Source organism: Lagenorhynchus albirostris, chromosome 4, assembly GCF_949774975.1.
Source record: "Lagenorhynchus albirostris chromosome 4, mLagAlb1.1, whole genome shotgun sequence".
NCBI classification, from domain to species: Eukaryota; Metazoa; Chordata; class Mammalia; order Artiodactyla; family Delphinidae; genus Lagenorhynchus; species Lagenorhynchus albirostris.
The window spans coordinates 49,328,784-49,351,616 of record NC_083098.1 but is presented as its reverse complement, the minus strand read 5'-3'; the positions used below and the strand labels follow the sequence as shown (position 1 = coordinate 49,351,616).

General features: G+C 38.0%; 1 protein-coding gene across 2 annotated transcripts in view; it reads right to left on the bottom strand.

Annotated features, from left to right (window-relative positions):
- ANKRD17 (ankyrin repeat domain 17) overlaps positions 1-22,833 on the bottom strand; it is a 161,460-nt gene that overhangs the window by 4,672 nt on the left and 133,955 nt on the right. For both annotated transcript variants that reach the window (XM_060148023.1, XM_060148024.1), the window contains 3 exons: positions 21,548-21,697; positions 18,559-20,195; positions 11,888-12,085 (listed from right to left, as the gene is read on the bottom strand). In XM_060148023.1, coding sequence (XP_060004006.1) covers positions 11,888-12,085; positions 18,559-20,195; positions 21,548-21,697 — 1,985 coding nt within the window. The remainder of the gene's footprint in view (positions 1-11,887; positions 12,086-18,558; positions 20,196-21,547; positions 21,698-22,833) is intronic.

Genomic DNA, 22,833 nt, shown 5'->3' with positions numbered 1-22,833 from the left:
AATTATGTATATTAAAATTTGGTTAAAGTTCTATGACTCTGCAGTCAGTTTTTAATTCGGCTCACAATTTTCCCATTTAGTTTCATGATAGTAGAATGTGAAGGTGTGAATGCTGCAACTACACACTAATTAATATTTAAATAAATTTACCCTTGACAGTGGGTAGAATGGAACACCAGAGCAATGAGAAGACAATGTTTAAATTAAAAAAACAAACAACAATGACAACAACAAAATGAAGGTGGGGAAAACCACTGCCTGTATTGGCAATTCTCAAACTATTTTCCTTGGGAACATTTGTCCCTTGGTATGTTATGATGAAAAAACAAAGATATTCAGGTATCTAACAAATTTGGAAGATCAAGCTTAAGAAAAAAATAAGTTTCTTTAAATCAGGACTTCACAGAACTTTAATATGCTGATAAAATACCAACAGAAGGCTATGCTTCATAACCCAACTGTTTCATTCTATCTTGTGGGTATTCCACAGAAAACTTTTAGAAATGGCGGTTTAAGCTCTACTTATCAAAACAAAGCTAGTTCTTAATATAGGCAATTTGGGAGCATTCATTAGTGATTTAATCTCTTTACACACTACAGAGAAGAAGGATAAACAAAAATAACCAAAACTGTATTTCTTATGAAAAGTTCAAATCTCAAGCACATTCAAATTTAAATAGAGTCTGAATTGTGGAGGAGCTTGAAGCTTAAAAGTCAAAATAGTTGGGCTTCCCTGGTGGCGCAGTGGTTAAGAATGCGCCTGCCAGTGCAGGAGACACGGGTTAGAGCCCTGGTCTGGGAAGATCCCACATGCCACGGAGCAACTAGCCCATGCGCCACAACTACTGAAGCCTGTGCTCTAGAGCCCACGAGCCACAAGTACTGAGCCCGTGTGCCACAACCACTGAAGCCCACGAGCCTAGAGCCTGTGCTCTGCAACAAGAGAAGCCACCGCAATGAGAAGCCTGTGCACCGCAACCAGAGTAGCCCCCGCTAGCCCCAACTAGAGAAAGCCTGTGTGCAGCAACGAAGACCCAACGTAGCCAAAAATAAATAAATAAATAAATAAATTTTTAAAAAGTCAAAAGAGTTACCTGCATAGATACAACTTATTCATAACTGACTCTATGCCCTAGTGATAGTCATTTAATATTTTTTCATTTATGTTTGCATTTAAGTTTTCTATATATATGTGTGTATGCGTGGGAGTGTGTGTGTGTGTGTGTATGTATCTATCCAAAAGGACTCAGGTAGCTAATAAATTTACAAAATCAATCAATCTATCTGTACACACAAACATAGTGCTTCTATATCCTTAGGTACTTTTCAGGGAACTTGGAAGACAAAGAAAATTCAATAATATTATTGGCCTGAACATGTTTTTTAGAAGACTTCTCACATATATTTTAGAATCATACAAAATTGGAAAGTACTGTGGGGATCAATTCCATCTTACTAGTACTTGCAGAAGTCTATTTTGGTTAAATTGATAGTACCGCCACTCAATGAGATGTCGTGACTATTAACTAAAAGGAATGAATGCTAAAGTACCTTATAAATTATAATTTATTGTATGGATACTGATTTCATTGGGGAACAAAAACATGAAACATGGACTTAACTGTAAAAGTAAACCAAGAAAACTATTACCTTCTAATGAAAAATTAAAATATATTTCCTGCGGTCATGGATCCATTAGCATTACTTGACAGCATTTACTTTTAACAAATGATAAGAAAATGGAAAAGCCACATGTGTCTTCAAAAAAATTATAAATATTTAAAAATTCATCTTACAGTGGTATAAGAAGGAATTCTAGGATGATGGAAGTAACAGTAGCACAGGTTTTGATTCTTCCCATTAAAAAAAGCCAATAAGTTAGCTAAGCCCAAAACCCATGCCCATGGATAACATCTATAACAAAACAGACAAGATATCCAAATGAATCCAAAGATACAAGTGAATGGGGACAAATCACCAACAGCTATAAGACTCATGTAGTAGCAGCATCTGTGTGGAAGGAAGCAATTCTCTAGACCTGAGAACAGAAGAGCCACAAAACAGTCAAAGGTATTCAAAGGAAAGCAGGGCAGGCCAATCTGAGAACAGCAGGTGAAAGTGGGAGAGTTCTGCCTATGCATGGGTGATTGTAAGGGATTCACAGTAAGGTCTGAAAAAGCTGGAGCAACTTGGGCCCTATGACTTTAAAAAATATATATTTATTTATTTATTTATTCGGCTGCATTGGGTCTCAGTTGCAGCACACAGGATCTTCGTTGCAGCATGTGGGATCTTTCATTGCGGTGCACGGGCTTCTCTCTAGTTGTGGCACGTGGGTTCCAGGGCAGTGGTCCCCAACCTTTTTGGCACCAGGGACCAGTTTTGTGGAAGACAATTTTTCCACAGGGTGGGGGATGTGTGTGGGGGGTGGGGAATGGTTCAGGTGGTAATGGGGGTGATGATTCAGGTGGTAATGTGAGCTATGTGGAGCGATGGGGAGCGGCAGATGAAGCTTTGCTCGCTCGCCTGCCACTCACCTCCTGCTGTGAGGCCCGGTTCCTAACAGGCTGCAGACGGGGGGCTGGGAACCCCTGCTCTAGAGCATGTAGGCTTAGTTGCCCCACAGCATGTGGGATCTTAGTTCCCCGATCAGGGATCGAACCCACGTCCCCTGCACTGGAAGGCAGATTCTTAACCACTGGACCATCAAGGAAGTCCTCGCTATGACTTCTTAAAGGTACCTGCTGATAAAGTCCTACACTGACAAGAAACTTCTGGGAACAGATTCTAAACTGAACAGGAAAGCGACAACAAAAGCAAAGTGAAGAAAATATCCAGTCAAGAGTAGGGCAGAGGTGGAAGAGGTGGGTAGGCTGGATGTGTGGGTAAGGACAACAAAGCCAAGAGATTTAACAAAGTATAAGACCATATTTTTGCACACTTCCTTACAAGAGGAAATTCTAGAGTCTTTAAGCTAGAGAAGATATCCGGATCCACTTACTCCTTCTAAATGTTCAGGAAAACTCACTTCATTAAAAAATTCAAAACAAAATAGAACTGCAGTCGAATTCCATGCAAAGCTATTCTATTAACTAAAGGAGATATGGACCCATAATAACTTGTAGACCAGAGGTCCCCAACCCCTGGGCCGCAGACCGGTACTCGTCCTCGGCCTGTTAGGAACCGGGCCGCACAGCACGAGGTGAGCGGCGGGCAAGCGAGCAAAGCTTCATCTGCCACTCCCCATCACTCCCATTACCCCCGTCCATAGAAAAACTGTCTTCCACGAAACCAGTTCCTGCTGCCAAAAAAACCAGTCCCTGGGCTTCCCTGGTGGCGCAGTGGTTGAGAGTCCGCCTGCCGATGCAGGGGACGTGGGTTCGTGCCCCGGTCCGGGAAGATCCCACATGCCGCGGAGCGGCTGGGCCCGTGAGCCATGGCCGCTGAGCCTGTGCATCCGGAGCCTGTGCTCTGCAGCGGGAGGGGCCGCAACGGTGAGAGGCCCGTGTACCGCAAAACAAAACAAACAAAACAAAAAAAACCAAAAAAACCCAGTGCTATAGTTTAGTCTAATATTCTAAAGGCACATCAGAAAGAGACTATAATCTAAAATTCCAAAGTGAGCTTAAAGAAATAAAAGATTTGAAAGAACAGCATAATTCAGAATTAGTAAAACTAGAAACAAGATGACAAAACTCAGGAAAGGATTAGAAATGAAAGAATATTCCAGAAAAGACTAAATCGAACTGCAAGGAACACAAGCAGTTGTAAATATGATACACAAAGTTCTATTTTTTGTTTTTTAAACTACATATTGAAAGGGCACAATTATATACCTGAGAAAAATCAACCCAGAAAACTAACACGAAGACACAGTCAAAGGTGACAGGGAGGAAGGAAGCAGAGATGGAAGGCAAGCAGGAAGGACTGATGGAAGGAGAACGAATGAATCCTACCTTTCCTCAGACTCATCTCTGGGAGCCTGCCCTAACTTCTACGTTAGAGCTAGTTTTTCACTCTTTTACTGTATCCTTCAAAAAACAAAAGCAAAGCAAAATAACAGAAACCTTCCATATTCTGTTTTTTTAATTTATTTTTTTATTTTTGGCTGCTTGCGTCTTCATTGCTGCAAGCGGGCTTTTTCTAGTTGCGGCGAGCAAGGGCTACTCTTTGTCGCGGTACCCGGGCTTCTCACTGCGGTGGCTTCTCTTGCTGTGGAGCACAGGCTCCAGGCACGCAGGCTTCAGTAGTTGTGGCATGCGGGCTCAGTAGTTGTGGTGCACAGAATTAGTTGCTCTGTGGCATGTGGGATCTTCCCAGACCAGGGATCGAACCTGTGTGCCCTGCATTGGCAGGTGGATTCTTAATCACTGTGCCACTAGGGAGGTCCCAAGAAACCCTCCATATTCTGTTTAAATGAGCAGAATAACGAGGCTTGCCTGCTAACCCACCTCATTTAAGAAATTTGCCCTGGGACTTCCCTGGTGGCACAGTACATAAGAATCCACCTGATAATACAGGGGACACTGGTTCGTTCCCTGGTCCGGGAAGATCCCACATGCCGTGGAGCACCTAAGCCCATGCGCCACAACTATTGAGCCTGCGCTCTAGAACCCGCAAGTCACAACTACTGAGCCCGCATGCCACAACTACTGAAGCCCGTGTGCCTAGAGCCTGTAGTCCACAACAAGAGAAGCCACCGCAATGAGAAGCCCGCGCACCGCAACGAAGAGTAGCCCCTGCTCGCCACAACTAGAGAAAGCCTGAAAAAATAAAAATTTGCCCTTTTCACAGATTCTGCCACCTCACTAGCCATAGTTCGTTGTTTTTTTATTTTATTTTTTTTAAGTTTATCAGATGACTGTTTTCTGCTTCCTTCCTGATGGCTTAACTGGACTAACAGCAGGCATCTGACTGAACAATGATCTACTTCAGGCTAGCTGGTAATCTATGACTTACGACCTTACTTGAACATATGAGCTGAGCCAACCATATTTCTCAATCAGAAAGGTGCAATTGGTAAACAGAGAAAAACTGGCTTAATTAACTCTGAATTAAATCTTTGAGGACCGTATATAAGATGAGATTACGAAGAAGCCTAGGTGTAAAGAGAGTAAGCAAGATAAGAAACAGACCATGAGTGAGAGATCATAAATCCACTATAGAAAGAGATAGAGAGTTGCTGTACTAAATCCTGGACAGTTCTGAAGATCGCCCTGCACAGCCTTAAAGTAAATACCATTTTCCTTGAGATTGCTTGGGTCGGTCTATATTCCTTGCTACGAAAAGAGCATAATTATAACTTCTCTTCTCATCTCTAATTATTATAATTTCTTTAATTAGAAAAAAAGAAGCAAAATCTAAATCAGAGTCATGTTATTAAATATGCTAACATATATTAGAGAAAAAAAAGGTTTTAGAGGTTTTATGGGATCCTATATAATCTTGGGAATCTGTTTTAGAAAAAGAATGTGAAACTACAAATACAAAATCAGGTACAGGACCTTGGCAGGGCCCCCTGCAAATAAGATTATCCTGAAACTGAAGCTTCAGTAAATCCACCTCAGTTCTGAAATGACAACAGGGTCCTGAATTCAAATTGAAAGAGCAATGTGACTTACAAATGGAAAAAGTGCTCCTGCAGGAAAATTACACTGTACTTTCATGCTTCAGTTCAGTGTTGATTAAACTATAGTAGATCATGAGATGAATGTGGTTGGTCATGACTAACGTAAAAAATTGTTTTAAAGGTTAAAGAAAACAGAATAGAAAATACCAGCATGCAACATATATTGTAAGGATAAGTATTGTTTTGTAAATATATTTCAATCACACACAGGTACATGTGTACTAAGTCACGATATAAAATTAGTTTTTTCCTTAAAAAACTGTTAATGCTTTTTTACTGCTTTTTGATCCGACAACAGCTTTGTAAGACTGAATGTCAAAATGGCCCACTGACTAAATTTGCCAAGGCCTGAAACTCACAGACCAGAGCCAGTGATCAGTACTCAATGCATGGACTGGTTGAATGTTGGTAGGATAGACCTTAGCAGTTTGAGTGGAATAAGGGCTGAAGTGATCTCTGCCCAGACTGTATGCAGAAGGGTCTCCGGCATCACCAATCTGCTGTTTGGGGGCCTCAAGGAAGGTTCTTTGCTTTCTTTCTTTTTTTTTTTTTGAAGGAAGGGACCCATGTCCCCCACATCCCAACTTAATTTGCCAGAGTCCTAATACCATGTCCTGATGTCCTAAAGAGGGGGAGGGAAAAGAAAAGTGGAATGTATGGAGAAGTGGTGATAAAACCTGTTCAAGTACATAAACCAGATACATATATTGTGAAAAGTAAGTCATGCTTCTGTGGTTAGTTCTACAACAGCACCCAGAATGGCAATTTTTAAGAAAAATATAAATACTAAAAACAAAATTTTAAAAGACTACCAGAAATAAACAAAAACATGAAATTACACTCATGTGAACAGATTACCTAAAGAAGAGTTAGAAGTCAGATGAAACAAACTAAATGGTCATTAAAAAGTATTAAGATTTACATTAGGTAAGGAAAATGAAAACTAGTTAAAAGCTCAGTATTAAAGGTAAAAAAGTCTGAGAGTCTTGCATGAATCAATCATTCTAACAGTTGCAAAATGATGACTCAAATTATAATTCCTCTACATTTATGAGTTGTCATTATACTGTAAGGAGCAACATTCCCTCTTCTGCATTTTAAAATTTTATTTACAATCATTATGTAAACATGGGTTTTTGTTTTATTCAATGAGCTGACATTATTCGTTTTGATGGTCAAATTGTCCTGAATTTGGCTAGTGGGAGCCCCTTTCAAGCCGCCTCCTGTGTCCTTTTGACATGTCCCAATCATCTGAGCACTGAATTACTTTCTGACACTCTAAGACTTTTGCAGGCTCCCCTTATACTTTCCCTGCCCCAGCTCTCCAATCAGCTATTTCCCCAAGAAGACCTAGTTTCTTTTAGTAAACTGAAATATTTAACAGACAGATCTGGACACTGAATACGCTTAGTGCTACTGAAAATTCATTGCTTCTAGGCCCTTTCAGTAGGCAGTGCTGGGGGGGTGGCGAAATGGCAATTTTATATGATTCAATGCAACACATAACGTCATTTTAAAATTATGAGTTCATGGACTCCCCTGGTGGCACAGTGGTTAAGAATCCGCCTGCCAAAGCAGGGGACACGGGTTCAAGCCCTGGTCCGGGAAGATCCCACATGCCGCAGAGCTACTAAGCCCGTGCGCCACAACTACTGAGCCTGCGCTCTAGAGCCCATGCTCTGCAATACGAGAAGCCACTACAATGAGAAGCCCGTGCACCTCAACGAGAAGTAGCCCGTACTTGCTGCAACTAGAGAAAGCCCGCTCACAGCAAGACCCATCGCAGCCAAAAATAAATAAATTTATTTTAAAAAATAATAATAAAAGAAAAAATAAAATCATGAGTTCATATTGATCCTCTAATTCCAATCCAATTCCATGGGGTTTTTCCTTGCCTTACTCTACTCTATATTTCTCTCTTCTTACAGTGAGAATCCTGGATCACATCATCATCAATATTTTTACTTATTCATTTGCTCAACCTTACAATATACCCCATATAGTTTTAAAATTGTTTATCTATAATATTATAAAAAAACAAATGTCCTAAGTAGAATTGCAGATTTGTCTGAAGTTTATTTGTCTTTAGACTGAAGGGTATACAAAATACTACTGTCTTTAAGAGTTTTTTGGATTGTTTCTTTTTCTTTTAGTAGGTTTATGTTAATAATCTAAAATACAGATAGGTTTACTTGTTTCTATTTACATTCAATTTTAGTGTTTTCCCCTTTATCAAGGTTGGTTTTGTTTTAAATTTATAAATATTATCATGGTTACAAAAATAAAACTATTATTTCTACTGAGATAAGTGCTACTTCTCCACCCCCCTTCCCTTATATTCTGCCTGAAAGTCTGATGAGGAATAAGAATTGTCTCAAAGCAACTCCCCACATATTAATTATAAATTACAAAGGGAAAAATGACAATATGACAGTGTAGAAATCTGTGAAACCAAGAGATCAAAGTTAATAGCACCAATAATAGCACAAACTGACATTTTATACCTTCTAATGTCAGTGAGAAGGGTGCAATGTTGACTAATACTAATATTCGTGTCAAAAATATATAACTTAAACTTAATCATGAAGAAATATCAGAAAAACAAACTCAGGCATTTTACCAAACAACTAACCTATAATCTGAAAAAAAAAAAAAAAGCTTTCTTTGAAAGATACAGAAAGGCTAAGGAAACAGTTCCAGATTTTCTGAGACTAAAAAGACATGGGAATTAAATGCAATCTGTGATACTGATTTGAATCTTGAATGAGAGGAAGTCATAACGGCATTATTGGGACAAGTGATGAAATGTGAATATGGACTATACATTAGATAATAATAATGTATCAATGTAAAATTTGCTGAAATTGACAACTGCATTGTAGTTGTGGAAGAGAACGTTCTTGTTCTTCCAAAATATTATAATTTGGAGTATTTAGGGGAAATCAGCTTGATATGTGCAACTAACTCTAAAATGATTCAGGAAAAAAAACCCCTACAATCCCTACACATACTCTACACACACACATGTACACAGACACACACTCACTCACTCATACACACAGGGATACATGGTGGGGAAAGGGAGGAATGTGGCAACATGTTAACAATTAGTGAGTGGGGGTGGGGGGATATACACGGGTTCTTTGTGCTACTCTTTAAAGACCCTAGAGATATAATCAAATGCAACATGTTTACCTTGAGTGGTTCATGGTTCAAAAGGGGAAAAAAAATTTCTAATGTATTTCCTAAAGTAATAAACATTAGTATCAGTAAGTATGTTTTATTTTATATTAAAACATTCTCTGCTTCTGAGAATCCATTCTATTTTAAAGATTAAGTACCAAAAAATTTCAGGTAACACATTTCAATAGCAATGATGTTACCATTTTAACACCTTTTCTCCCAATTCCTATTTCTTTATGAACATGAAAATCAAAGACTATCCTTATTTTTATATAAAAATAGGTGAATATGAATCACCCATATGTAGATATTTTAAGGAAGATGTTTTTATTCCTATAACGGTTTAGTTTCAGCTCAACATACTCAGAAGACACTGATTCAGATCTGTTCTATACTTAGGAATAAAAACTAATTTTAAGAGGAGTCAAAAAACTAAGCAGGTAAAATCATTAAAAAATTATGTTTCAGACTTTTTAATCACTGGCTACTTATAAATATGTTTGCTCTTCTGTTACCATTCCATTAGTACATTTCTAAAACTATTAGAAAACAGGACTAACACTTACTGTTCATTATCATCAAAAAGAAGAAAGACCAACAGTAATAGTAGATAATAGTAGTAATAGTAGATAATAGTAGACCAATAGTAATAGTAGATTATCCCATTTACTCCTTAAACTAATCCAGTGTGGTGGATATTAACAGATCAGAAAATTGAGGTTCACTGAAATGACTTGTCTAAGCTCACCTACCTGTCTATATTAGGATTTTGCTGACAAAGGCAATCTGGGGGGGAAATTACCTTGAAAAGTATCTAAACCTCAGTAAATTAACTGTTGTTATTGTTATTATCATGTAACATATGGTTATTAGCTATACTACAAACAGAGTTCATTGGTAATCCTCAATATTTTACTTTACTTTTTTTTTTCCTTAATTGTTGTAACTTGCCCTAAAATCTCTTCAAATTCACCTCCCTAAAGGGAGAGAACCCTGAATTAGGATAAAGTACCAATTTTTTTTTTTTTTTGCTGCACCACGTGGCGCGGCTTGCGGGATCTCAGTTCCCTGACCAGGAATCGAACCCGTGCCCCTGGCAATGGAAGCTCGGAGTCCTAGCCACTGGACTGCCAGGGAATTCCCCCCACCCTTTTTTGGCCAACTTTTTAAATAAATAAATAAATTTATTTATTTATTTATTTTTGGCTGTGTTGGGTCTTCATTGCTGTGTGCAGGCTTTCTCTATTTCTCTAGCTGCGGCAAGCAAGGCTACTCTTGGTTGCAGTGTGCAGGCTTCTCATTGCGTTGGCTTCTCTTGTTGCAGAGCATGGGCTCTAGGCACGTGGACTTCAGTAGTTGTGGCTCACGGGCTCTAGAGCACAGGCTCAGTAGTTGTGGTGCACGGGCTTAGTTGCTCCGCAGCATGTGGGATCTTCCCGGACCAGAGCTCGAACCCGTGTCCCCTGCATTGGCAGGCAGATTCTTAATCACTGTGCCACCAGGAAGGCCCAGGCCAATTTTTAATACAGAGTGAATTACCTTCCATTCAATATATACCTATCAATCTTCCTTATAATAAACTAAATAAATAAAACAAATATCCATATTCCTCTAGTACACAGAAATTTATGTTGCATTGAATACAGCTTTAAATAACTGAGGCTATAACCTTTCCTTATAAGCCAGATAGTAAGACTTAAATGTCATAATCAGTTATTCCTTAGAGTTATATTTAGTTTCAGTGTTCTGTTAATAGCTTAGTTTAGATAAGCCAGGCTAAGTAGCTATGTTATAGTATATTCACTTTATCTTCAAAGATGGGTAAAGTATCCTCAATGAGAACTGCTGTAAACTTTTTTTCTTCTTACATTCGTACTTTATTTTCATACTTCTCACTTTGTTTCTGGCATGTTTTTATCACAGGCACTTTGAATTCTTTCTTAAACCACTTCTTTTCACTTAGGGACACCTGTACAAGGATAATTAATATTCCAAGTGACAGTCCTTGTTATTTGACAAACACAAGAAAAACTATAAATATGTAAATTCACTATATGCTACACCTTAGTTCATGCTTTCACTGGCAATGTACTTTGATATGCATCTCTCAAATACTAATATTTTTTTACTCTTTCATTCAGTTAACCAGTCTCTATTAACTGGGCTCTAACACTGTTAGAAGAAATTTGGTAGTTTAAAAAAAAATGGATTCTTATTAAAATTTCCTCAAGGTGAAAGCAATTTGATGCCTTTATCCTTGCTAAATAAATAAATAACCACAAATAATAGCCTCACTATGGAATTCTCTTAATGTGAGTTGAATTCCCTAATGATGAATGATCTTCCTTGGTCTGAAAAATCTGATCACTGCTTCAAAGTCTGACTACAGTTAAAATCACATATCTGGTAATGTGAAATCAGTTGTATTATTTATGTAATAGATGAGATTTAAAGGTAGACCAAAAGAACATTATATTTATACTACTTTTAAGGCTACAAATCTTTCTTCTTGGAAGCTATATTCTCAAACCTGAAAGTAAATGTGTATCAATAGATGATACAACAAGATTTTTCATTCTCAAAAAATGATCCCTCTTAGAAATTAATTTCAATATAATATGCTAGGTTTGATAGAGCCGAAGTTGATTCTAATACTTTAAAAACCTGGAAATTCTATTTAAATTCCTCCTGATTTCAGATTGCCATGAATACAAATTACATTTTTATAGAAATTAAATTATTAAGAGATTTAAAACTTAAAGACTCCAAACTTTGAAAAACTTAAAACCTTTTGTTTTTTGGGGGATTTTTTTGTGGTATGCGGGCCTCTCACTGTTGTGGCCTCTCCTGTTGCGGAGCACAGGCTCCGGACGCGCAGGCTCAGCGGCCATGGCTCACGGGCCCAGCCGCTCCGCGGCATGTGGGATCTTCCGAGACCGGGACACGAACCTGTGTCCCCTGCATCGGCAGGCGGACTCTCAACCACTGTGCCATTAGGGAAACCCAAAACCTTTTGTTTTTTAAGGGAACATACAGACAAACTCTTCTTCTGGAACTACAGTGTATATTACTCACCATTTGATGCTGATGAACATGGAGTCAACAAACTAAGTGGGGAAAAATGTTGTCTGTTAAAGTTAGCAGCTGTGGGTGCTCCTCCAAGGGGTGCCCCAGGTCCATACATTTGACCTCCTGAAAGGTTTGAGGCAAAGTTTCCCAAATGTGTAGAAGAAGGTGTTACAGAACCATATGGTGAGTCCATATTGACAATACCTATAATGTAGAAGATAATCATAATTTATAATAGTTACCCCTAGGAGATATAATTAGAAAAACCTAAAATTCCAAGAGGTCCCTAATATATCCAAAAATATTTTAGATTATTAAAAAAATTTCTCCTTGCTTACTTCTTCCAGTCATTCCACTCATTATTCCACTCATTATTTCCCCCTTTATTTCCTAAATATAGCTATGAAAAAGAAATTACCAAGGAAAACATTTTACATTTAATTTTAATTCTGACATTTTATTACTTATTATAGAATACATATAGATTTAATATTAACACTAGAATTTAAATAGGTTTAGTGGCCAAGGAGTTGTATAAAATTTTACCTTTAAAAACGTATGGGGAAGGGAGGGATGAGTAGGCAAACCACAAAGGATTTTTAAGGCACTGAAAATACTCTGGATGATAGTATAATGGTTACTATACTAGACTTTTGTTCAAACCCACAGAATGTACAGCACCAAGAATGAACCCCATGTAAACTACAGACTTTGATAAGGATGTGTGACTGTAGGTTCATCAACTGTAACAAAAATACCATTCTGAAGTGGGATGTAGTAATAAAGGAGGCTATGCCTGTGTGAAGGCAGGGGGTATATGGAAAACCCCTGTACTTTTCTCTCAATTTTGCTGTGAACTTAAGAGTGCTACTAAAATAAAAAAACAAAAACAAAACCGAAAAAACCCCACAAAACTAAAAACAAACCAAAAAAAAACTATAGGAGAAAAAAAAAGATTGTAGCTATACTTTTTTTTTTTTTTTTTGGTGGTACGCGGGCCTCTCACTGTTGTGGCCTCTCCTGTTGCGGAGCACAGGCTCTGGACATGCAGGCTCAGTGGCCATGGCTCACGGGCCCAGCCGCTCCGCGGCATGTGGGATCTTCCCGGACCGGGGCACGAACCCGTGTCCCCTGCATCGGCAGGTGGGCTCTCAACCACTGTGCCACCAGGGAAGCCCCTGTAGCTATACTTTTATAATAGAGAGATCTGACAATCAGCATCTTAACTAAGTGGCCATGCTTTCCATAGATAAGAGAAGGACAATCTGTCACTGAGTGCCTCCTGATACAATGCAGTGTGAGATTCAAACATTACCTATCTGATGTTCCTGCTAGAAATGTTTAACCAGAATGTAACCACAGATTGAGAAAACAGGTGAATCTGAAATGCAGGACATTCTTCAGTACAACTGGACTCTTCAAAGGATTCAATGTCAAGAAGAACAAAAGAAGGTGGTGAGATGTTTTAGACTGTGGGAGATCAAAGAGACATAATAGCCAAAGCAATGTGTGAATCTTCATTGGTTGGATCAAAAGGAGAAAAAAAAGAAACATACAGGCATAAAGGGTATATTTGGGATGATGGTACTACATATTGGGTGCTATTACTGAATTAATGTTAATTTCTAGGGTGTAGAAATAGTGGTATAGCTGTAAAGGCAAACATGCCTATGTTGACCTGAATCTAATACTTCCCTCTGATAGACTCTTAAGTTAAACTTCATTGCTAATTTTGGCTCCAATCAACTGTACACCCCAAAACCTTACCTCCCGATATAGCACGGCTTTTTTCTATACTTTTCCACAAAACAAGAATTTATTTATTTTTCTCTAAATCTTAATTTTAGTCTTTCTTAACACATTACCTAGATTTCATATTTTTTGAAAAGTGAAGTATTTTCACTAAATTCCAACTCTACAAAAATGAAATATAAAAGCATTTCCAATTAATCCCCAAAATATACAAACAGCTCATGCAGCTCAATATCAAAAAAAACAAACAACCCAATCGAAAAATGGGCAGAAGATCTAAATAGACATTTCTTCAAAGAAGACATACAGATGGCTAAAATCACATGAAAAAATGCTCAACATCACTAATTATTAGAGAAATGTAAATCAAAACTACAATGTGGTATCACCTCATACCGGTCAGAATGGTCATCATCAAAAAATCTACGAACAATAAATGCTGGAGAGGGTGTGGAGAAAATGGAACTGGCCTACGCTGTTGGTGGGAATGTAAATTGGTACAGCCACTATGGAGAACAGTATGGAGGTTCCTTAAAAAACTAAAAGCAGAGCTACCATATGATTCAGCAATCCCACTCCTGGGCATATATCCAGAGAAAACCGTAATTTGAAAAGATACACACACCCCAATGTTCACTGCAGCGCTGTTTACAACAGCCAGGATATGGAAGCAAACCTAAATGTCCATCAATGGAGGAATGGGCAAAGATGTGGTACATATATACAATGGAATATTACTCAGCCATAAAAAAAGAACGAAATAATGCCATTTGCAGCAACATCAATGAACCTAGAGATTGTCATACTGAGTGAAGTCAGACAGAGAAAGACAAATATCATATACTGCTTATATGTGGAATCTAAAAAAAGAGTACAAATGAACTTATCTATGAAACAGAAATAGAGTTACAGATGTAGAGAACAAACTTACAGTTACCAGGGGGTAAGGGGCAGGGAGGGACAAATTGGGAGATTGGAATTGACATATACACACTATTAGACATAAAATAGATAACTAATAAGAACCTACTATATAGCACAGGGAACTCTATTCAATGCTCTGTTATGGCCTATATGGGAAAAGAATCCAAAAAAGAGTGGATATATGTATAACTGATTCACTTTGCTGTAAACTGAAACTAACATAACACTGTAAATCAACCACACTCCAATACAACTTTTTTAAAAATAAAAAAATGAAAAAAGTAAAAGCATTTCCAATGTACTAATTAGCATATGAAGCTTTTACAACCAAATTATATTGATTCTATTTAGTATTAAGAGAAAGTGTTTTTGAAAGTACATGAAAATATTTCAATCAACCCCCAGCAAGGAAATATTTACTGACCATGTTCTTTACATTATATTTATGTGTTATAGAAATAGGTAAAAATAACAATCAGTTTCCATTCTATTTAGAAATTTTTAGTCCCAGAATGTCATCTCTTCAATAACACATAACAAGTTGGCAACCTTTCTGTAAAGGGCTAAATAATAAATATTTTTAGGCTGTCAGCAGAGCATGGAAGCAGCCATAACACAATATGTAAATGAATGGGCATAGATGTATTTCAATAAAACTTTTATTTATGAACACTGAAATTTGAATGCACTATTTTATTTTTTAAAAATTATTTATTTATTTATTTTTGGCTGCATCGAGTCTTAGCTGTGGCACGTGGGCTTCTCTGTAGTTGTGGCGCACGGGCTCCAGAGTGCGTGGGCTCTCTAGCTGCAGCACCAGGACTTAGTTGCCCCATGGCATGTGGGATCTTAGTTCCCTGACCAGGGACTGAACCCACATTCCCTGCACTGGAAGGCGAATTCTTAACCACGAGACAACCAGGGAAGTTCCGAATGTACTATTTTTTGTGTCACGTATTATTCTTTTTAAAAATTAAAAAAAATTTTTTTAAATATTACATAATTGTTATAACTCAATTAAAAAAACCCACAAATGTAAAATCAGGTAGTATGCCATACTTGGCACATGGACCATAGTTTGTCTATCTCTAGCATGAAATTATTTTTATTTTATTATTGCTTTAATGGTAGACTTTTTCTTAACATCTTTATCGGAGTATAACTGCTTTACAATGGTGTGTTAGTTTCTGCTTTATAACAAGTGAATCAGCTATACATATACATATTTCCCCATATCTCTTTCCTCTTGCATCTCCCTCCCACCCTCCCTATCCCACCCCTCTAGGTGGTCACAAAGCACCGAGCTGATCTCCCTGTGCTATGCGGCTGCTTCCCACTAGCTATCTATTTTACATTTGGTAGTGTATATATGTCCATGCCACTCTCTCACTTAGTCCTAGCTTACCCTTCCCCTCTCCCCGTGTCCTCAAGTCCATTCTCTACATCTACGTCTTTATTCCTGTCCTGCCCCTAGGTTCTACAGAACCACATTTTTTTCCCAATTCTATATATACGTGCATACAGTATTTGTTTTTAGCATACAGTATTTGTTTTTCTCTTTCTTCACTCCGTAGGACACTCTAGGTCCATCCACCTCACTACAAATAACTCAATGAAATTATCTTTAATTATTTGAAATATTCATATTAAAACACAAAGCTTGGGCTTCCCTGGTGGCGCAGTGGTTGAGAGTCCGCCTACCGATGCAGGGGACACGGGTTCGTGCCCCAGTCCAGGAAGATCCCACATGCCGCGGAGCGGCTGGGCCTGTGAGCCATGGCCGCTGAGCCTGCGTGTCTGGAGCCTGTGCTCCGCAACGGGAGAGGCCACAACAGTGAGAGGCCCGCGTACCGCAAAAAAAAAAAACAAAAAAAACAACAAAACCACAAAGCTCAAAATGCAACTTGGTATCCTGGACACTGCAACAGAAAAAGAACATTATTGGAAAAACTGTGGAATCTGAATAAAGTCTGTAGTCCAGTTAATTGTACTGTACCAATATTAATTTCTTAGTTTTAATAAATATATGGTGTAAGAATGTTTACTTAGGGGAAATTGGGGTAATTATAGAAGAAGTCTTCTATAAATCTAAAAATATTTCAAAGTAAAAAGTTAAAAAAGAAAAAGCAGTCACTCAAAACCAGATCTTTAGATCCTCTTTAGATATCAGCACTGTCTAACAGCACTTTTTATATTAACAGATGTGTTCAGTATCTGGGCTCTCCAATATTGCAGCTACCAGCCATTATGTGCTTAACAAGGAAGCACTTGAAATATGACCAGCCTACAGCCACAATGGAAAACAATAAGGGGGATCCTCAGAAAACTAAAAATAGAACTACCACATGATCCAGCAATTCCACTTCTGGAACTATATCCAAAAGAAACACAAACACTAACTCAAAAAGATACCTACACTTCCATGTTCGTAACAGCATTATATACGATAGCTAAGACATGGAAAAAACCTAAGTATCCATCCATGGATGAATGGATAAAGAAGCTGTGGTATGTATACATATATGTATACATACCACACACATACACACACACAATGGGATATTATTTAGTCATAAAAAAACCACAAAAAAACACGAGGAAATCCTGCCATTTCTGACAAAATGGATGGGCCATGAGGGCATTATGCTAAGTAAAATAAGTCAGACAGAGAAAGACAAAAACTGTATGATCTCACTTATATGTGGAATCTCAAACAAACAAACTCATAGAAAAAGAGATCAGATTTGTGGTTACTAGAGGTGGAGGTGGGGTGGGGTGGGGGAATTGGAGGAAGGTGGTCAAAAGGTACAAACTTCCAGTTACAAGATAAGTAAGTATTAGGGATGTAATGTGCAACATAGTAACGGTAGTTAACACTGTTGTATGATACATAGGAAAGCTGTTAAGAGAGACTAAATCCTAAGAGCTCTCATCACAAGGAAAAATATTTTTTCCTTTTTCTTTTTTTTAAAAAATTGTATCTATAGGAGATGATGAATGCTAACTAAATTTACTGCTGCAATTATCTCACAATGTACGTAAGTCAAACCATTACGCTCTACACCTTAAACTCATATACAGTGATGTACATCAATTACATCTCAACAAAACTGGGAAAAAATTTTAAAAATGGGCAGTTTGACTGAGATGAATTTTTAATTTTATTAAATTTAAATAGCACATATAGTTAGTGCCTACCCTTTTGAACTATGTATCTCTATATTTTTCTCATTATTTTTAAAACAAAAAAGACAGTCGGAAGTGAAATCAAATTTTAAAAATCTTTGGTAATAATTTTTTATTTGAACTAAAAGCAAACTTTTGATGGCATTATCTTATTAAATTAAAATATGAGGGGCTTCCCTGGTGGCGCAGTGGTTGAGAGTCCGCCTGCTGATGCAGGGGATACGGGTTCCTGCCCCGGTCTGGGAAGATCCCACATGCCATGGAGCGGCTGGGCCCGTGAGCCATGGCCGCTAAGCCTGCGCATCCGGAGCCTGTGCTCCGCAACGGGAGAGGCCACAACAGTGAGAGACCCGCGTACCGCAGGAAAAAAAAAAAAAAAAAAAGAGACTTTTTAAATTTATTTATTTTTAAAATATTTTTATTTATTTATTTGGCTGCGCCTGGTCTTAGTTGTGGCATGTGGGATTTATTTCCCTGACCAGGGATGGAACCCGGGCCCCCTGCATTGGGAGTGTAGAGTCTTAACCACTGGACTACCAAGGAAGTCCCCTTTTCTTTACTTTGAGAGAGAAAAATATACCTGATGAATAAACTTATTTATAGTAAATTTAAGATAAAAATCCATTACAGCTTCTAAAAAGATTTAAAAAATAACAATGCCATTCTAGACACAGTCAATACAATAGCATTTGAATTAGTACTACTGTCTGTCTATCTGACCCAGTCACAGAGTAAAAGTATTAGAAAATAACCCAGAGTTTCAAAATCATTTGTATAAATGAGCAGCTGCAGAATGTCAGAAAATACAAACTTACCTGAGGGACTTGGAGCAGGTCTCTGTAATGGTGGTCTAAAACCTGGAGCTTTGGAAGTATCAGACTGATGTAAAGGATCTGAATTTGGCAAATATGAGGATTTTCCTGATAGCATAGATTCTGGTGTTGACTGAGATGAAACAACAGATCCTCCCCAGAAGGCATGAGCAGAAGTAGGGCTATTTTCAAACAATGTGCTAAAGGGCCCAAATGGTAAGGGGGCACTGAAATTGGGAGCAATAGGCTTATTTGCTGGATGTATTGAATTTTGACAAGCACTTTGTGTACTTAAGGTCGAAGGTAGCTGGACAGAAGAGGGAACACTGTGAGGTCTTTTAATGTGATTGACACTGAGGACTGCAACAGATGAATTTTGCACAGGAGCTGGATTCTTGTGAGGGGCAGCTGTGCCATGAGAGGGTGGTCTAATAGCAGGGGGTTCCATTTTAGGCGGAGGCTGGGAGCATCCCATTTGTGTCTGAGGCATAGGGTAAGTCACTGGGGCAGTAGAAGGCACCGCCACTGGAGCAGAACTTGTTGTTACTAAAGGAGGAACAGTCATTCTAGCTTCCGGGGGAGGAACCTGAGACTGCTGAAGAGGTGGTCTTGGCTCCTGAGAAACAGATCCCGGAGGTTGCTGCTGAGTAGAATGAACTGATGAACTCCCAGAAGAACTGCTGCTGTTTGGAGGTCTACTGTTTGTTGTTTCTACTACTGGTGGACTACCTGCTTCCTGTTCAGAGGAAGATGCCCCTTTATTTGGAGATGCTGTTCCACAATCCAAAGGGCTGTTTCTAGAAACCCCTCCTGGCTGGGCTGGTGGTGATGGGGAAGATGGGGATGATACTGGGTAGTGTTCTTTGGCAGTAGGCATAGGATATGTGGCATTTGTGGGTGCAGTGCTGTTGTTACTTGCTGTGGTTGTGACTGTTGTTGTGGTGGCATTGGATGTCTTCACAACTGTGACGAAAAGCTGCCTTCTAACAGAAGGTGAACTTGGACTGCCATTTGTAGATGTACCAGGCACCGTTGAAGCTGATGAACTGGTTGTAGTTGTTGGACTTGAAGTTAAAGAACCTGCTGAATTCACCTGAGAACCACTGCTATTCTGATTGCTATGGCGAGGCACCATGTGAGGCTTAGGCGAGTTAGTAGCTCTGGCAGGGCTCAAAGGCCTGACAGGAAAAGGACCCCAAGTGGATTGAGCTGGTGGAAAAGTACCTCCAAAGTGTGTCATGGGCAACCTTGGTGGACGGATCTGCTGGAAAGTCTGAGCAGCAAGCAAAGCATGTGCAAACTGTGGAGGAGGATATGCTAATGGAAGAGAAACTGGAAAACCAGGCCTCACATTATTCACTGGGTTCTTAATGGTTTTGTGAGTAGATGCAGAAGAAATTGCAGGCACAGTGAGTGCTGTGGCAGTTTGAGATGTTGATGACAGAGCTACAGTCGTCATTTTAATTCCCATTAAGGAACTGTTAGCAGCAGTGGTGGTAGGTGCTGATGACCCAATTTTGGAATTTGCTGAGGAGCTTTTCAAACGATTCTTTGGAATAAGTTCATCAATTTCTTTGTCTGGATCCTTGATCAGAGCATTGATCAACTGAGTTGCTTGTCTTGTTGATTCAGTGCCACCCCTATAAGTTGACCAAAAAAAAAAAAAATAGGTCCAATTTCCCCTTTTTAATATGTAAAGCCTAAATTAATTCATGTGTGTATGTGTATGTACACACATACAGAGAACAGATAAAAGTTAAGAAGCAATTTTCTGACTATTTTTGAGGTATTATGCAAACAAAGCAATAAACTCTCCTGACACACCACTATATTTTTCAAAGGAAAAGTAAATGACTTCTTTTCCCAAAAATTTAATTTCACTATTGTTTCCTCAGACTAAACAATCATCTTCCAACTGTGAAATACATTCTAGACAGGAAAAGCACTGCACTTAAAATCCTATGTAATCCATATTGTTACCATGAAGTTGAACAGCTGATCAATATTAAAAGCAGTACAAATAAGCAAGAAAAATAATACCACTAAGAAAATAGTATTTTATTTTAAATCCTGGTAGCTAAGATGACCCCATTTATATTTATTAGTGGTTTCTCTATTAGTAGAGTGATTATTATAACTCTTTTGGACAGATGTCTCAAAATGAGAGAAGAATCCTGATAATTACAACAATGGCCATAAGGTCAAACCCCAGTCTTGGATGTTCAGGAAAATATTTGATTGAAAGGAAAGCCTTATGGAGACCCTAAGGGGAAAATTACTTATAAAGGGTATCTACTTCCCCTCTTCTCTGGATAAGGCAAGTTGTGACTACACCTATCCCAGGGGAGGGATAAACAAGATAGGAGAAGGGGATAAGTGCAAAACAGAGCTGGTTAATTGCTTCCTTCCTCTTGAGGCAGGCTAAAAAACTATCTGTCCTTCTATTACTGGGAAGGGCACCTGTCTCTCACAACCAAATTTATGATTTCTTAGAATATCATCTTTACTCTAAGGGTATTCAGGCACAGACATGTTCAAGTATTCAATTTAAAACAAATATCCACTTCAGATTTAAACCTATTACTGAGCTCATATTCTAAGGATACAATCTCAGAATAACAAATCTCAAATGCTAATTTAAGAGAAAGATGGAAAACTACAGATTAGAATGTGTTAGAAACCCACTCCTTCTTAAAAAGTGTTTAAGAATGTCATATTACAAGTTTATATAAGGAAAAGATTATTCAAACCTTTGCCATACACACACAAAAGAAAAATTCCTTTAAAGCCCTTTGAAATACTTCACAAGAGCATATAAATAAGAAAAAAAAAACTGTAAAGGTTATCTTAAACACGAATCAAATTCCCATTTTAAAAAGTATGCTATTAAATACAAAGTTCCATTGAAAACTCAAATGCTTATATATATTGATAATTAAGCTCTAGTGCAATAAAATACAAAAGAAAAAAATCGTAAGAGACAAAATTTTGCCTTATAGTTATTATCCGGTCTCCTGTCTTGTCTTTCTGCTTATCAATATCTATGTGTGCACCAGTGAACTCCCGAATAGCATTAATGTTACAGCCTCCTCTTCCAATCACTCTGGATATCACAGTTGATGGAACAGATACTTTCTTTGACCTGTTTAACAGTTGCAAAAATAAATTAAGATAAATCATAATTATCAGTGGTTGTAATTAAAATAAGAATTATTACTAAAATATGTTTCTGTAAATGCAGAATATTGTTGAGTAAGCCTCTTCTACCTACTCTCACTCTAAGTGATAAAGGGCAACTAAGAGCCACAGAAAAGAGAAAGAAAGAGAGAGCTTTACCACAGCTTCTCATCTCATTACCAAAAACTGTTTGCTTTTTTGACTTTCGTCCTTCATTAATATCTGTGACGCACATACATGTAGATATACGCTGTGTTAATGCAAATACTAATGGCAAATAAAAGACAGGGGTTCCTGCCTACATATACTGACTATGTAGAAACCAAGTAAGAAAACTACAACACGATGTTGTAAGAGCTCTAATAGGGTATCATAAAGACACATTGGTTGGGGCATCTAATCTACCCCAAGGAGTCAAGAAAGGCTTCTTGTGGGTACCTTTGGGTGTTTGACTCATATTCTTGTTTTTATTCCCTAATATATAACTGAAAGGATGATACTAAAAATTCATTGTTGCCCTGCATTCTTCTAGAGTCATTAAAATGATTATCCACAAATATGGAAACTTGCTAAGGGACGTTTAGTTGTGTGAGGAAAGAGAAAAGCCTGCTGGAATTCCAAAAAAGCAAAACCCACCTAACACCCACAAAATTACATTACAATTTTAAACATTCAGATTCAGGAAAGGTAGATATAAATTTCTGAGAAGTCTAAATTAAAAAATACTTCTAAAAGAAAAACAGTATAACTCTCAATAAAAAGGAGCCAACTGTGCTTCAATGAATAAGTAAATTATTTATTTAGAATAGATTAAATATGAAATTATACGGTTTTTAAATGGTAAGGTATGATCCCCGCCCTTTTGTATACATAACTAAGTTACTTGATAATTCCTTTTTCCCTAAAGAACATAATAATCAGTCAGTGATCATTATTTTAATTTAGTTAAGAATTTGCTTGCATACTACAATATAAAATACATGCAGGAAAACTGAATTCTCTTATTTTTGTACAGAAAGTATTCTGATGTTGTGATTTCAGTTAGTTCAAAAGAATGTGTGTGAGACAGAGAAAGAGATAAAGATAGAGATGGGGGTTGAG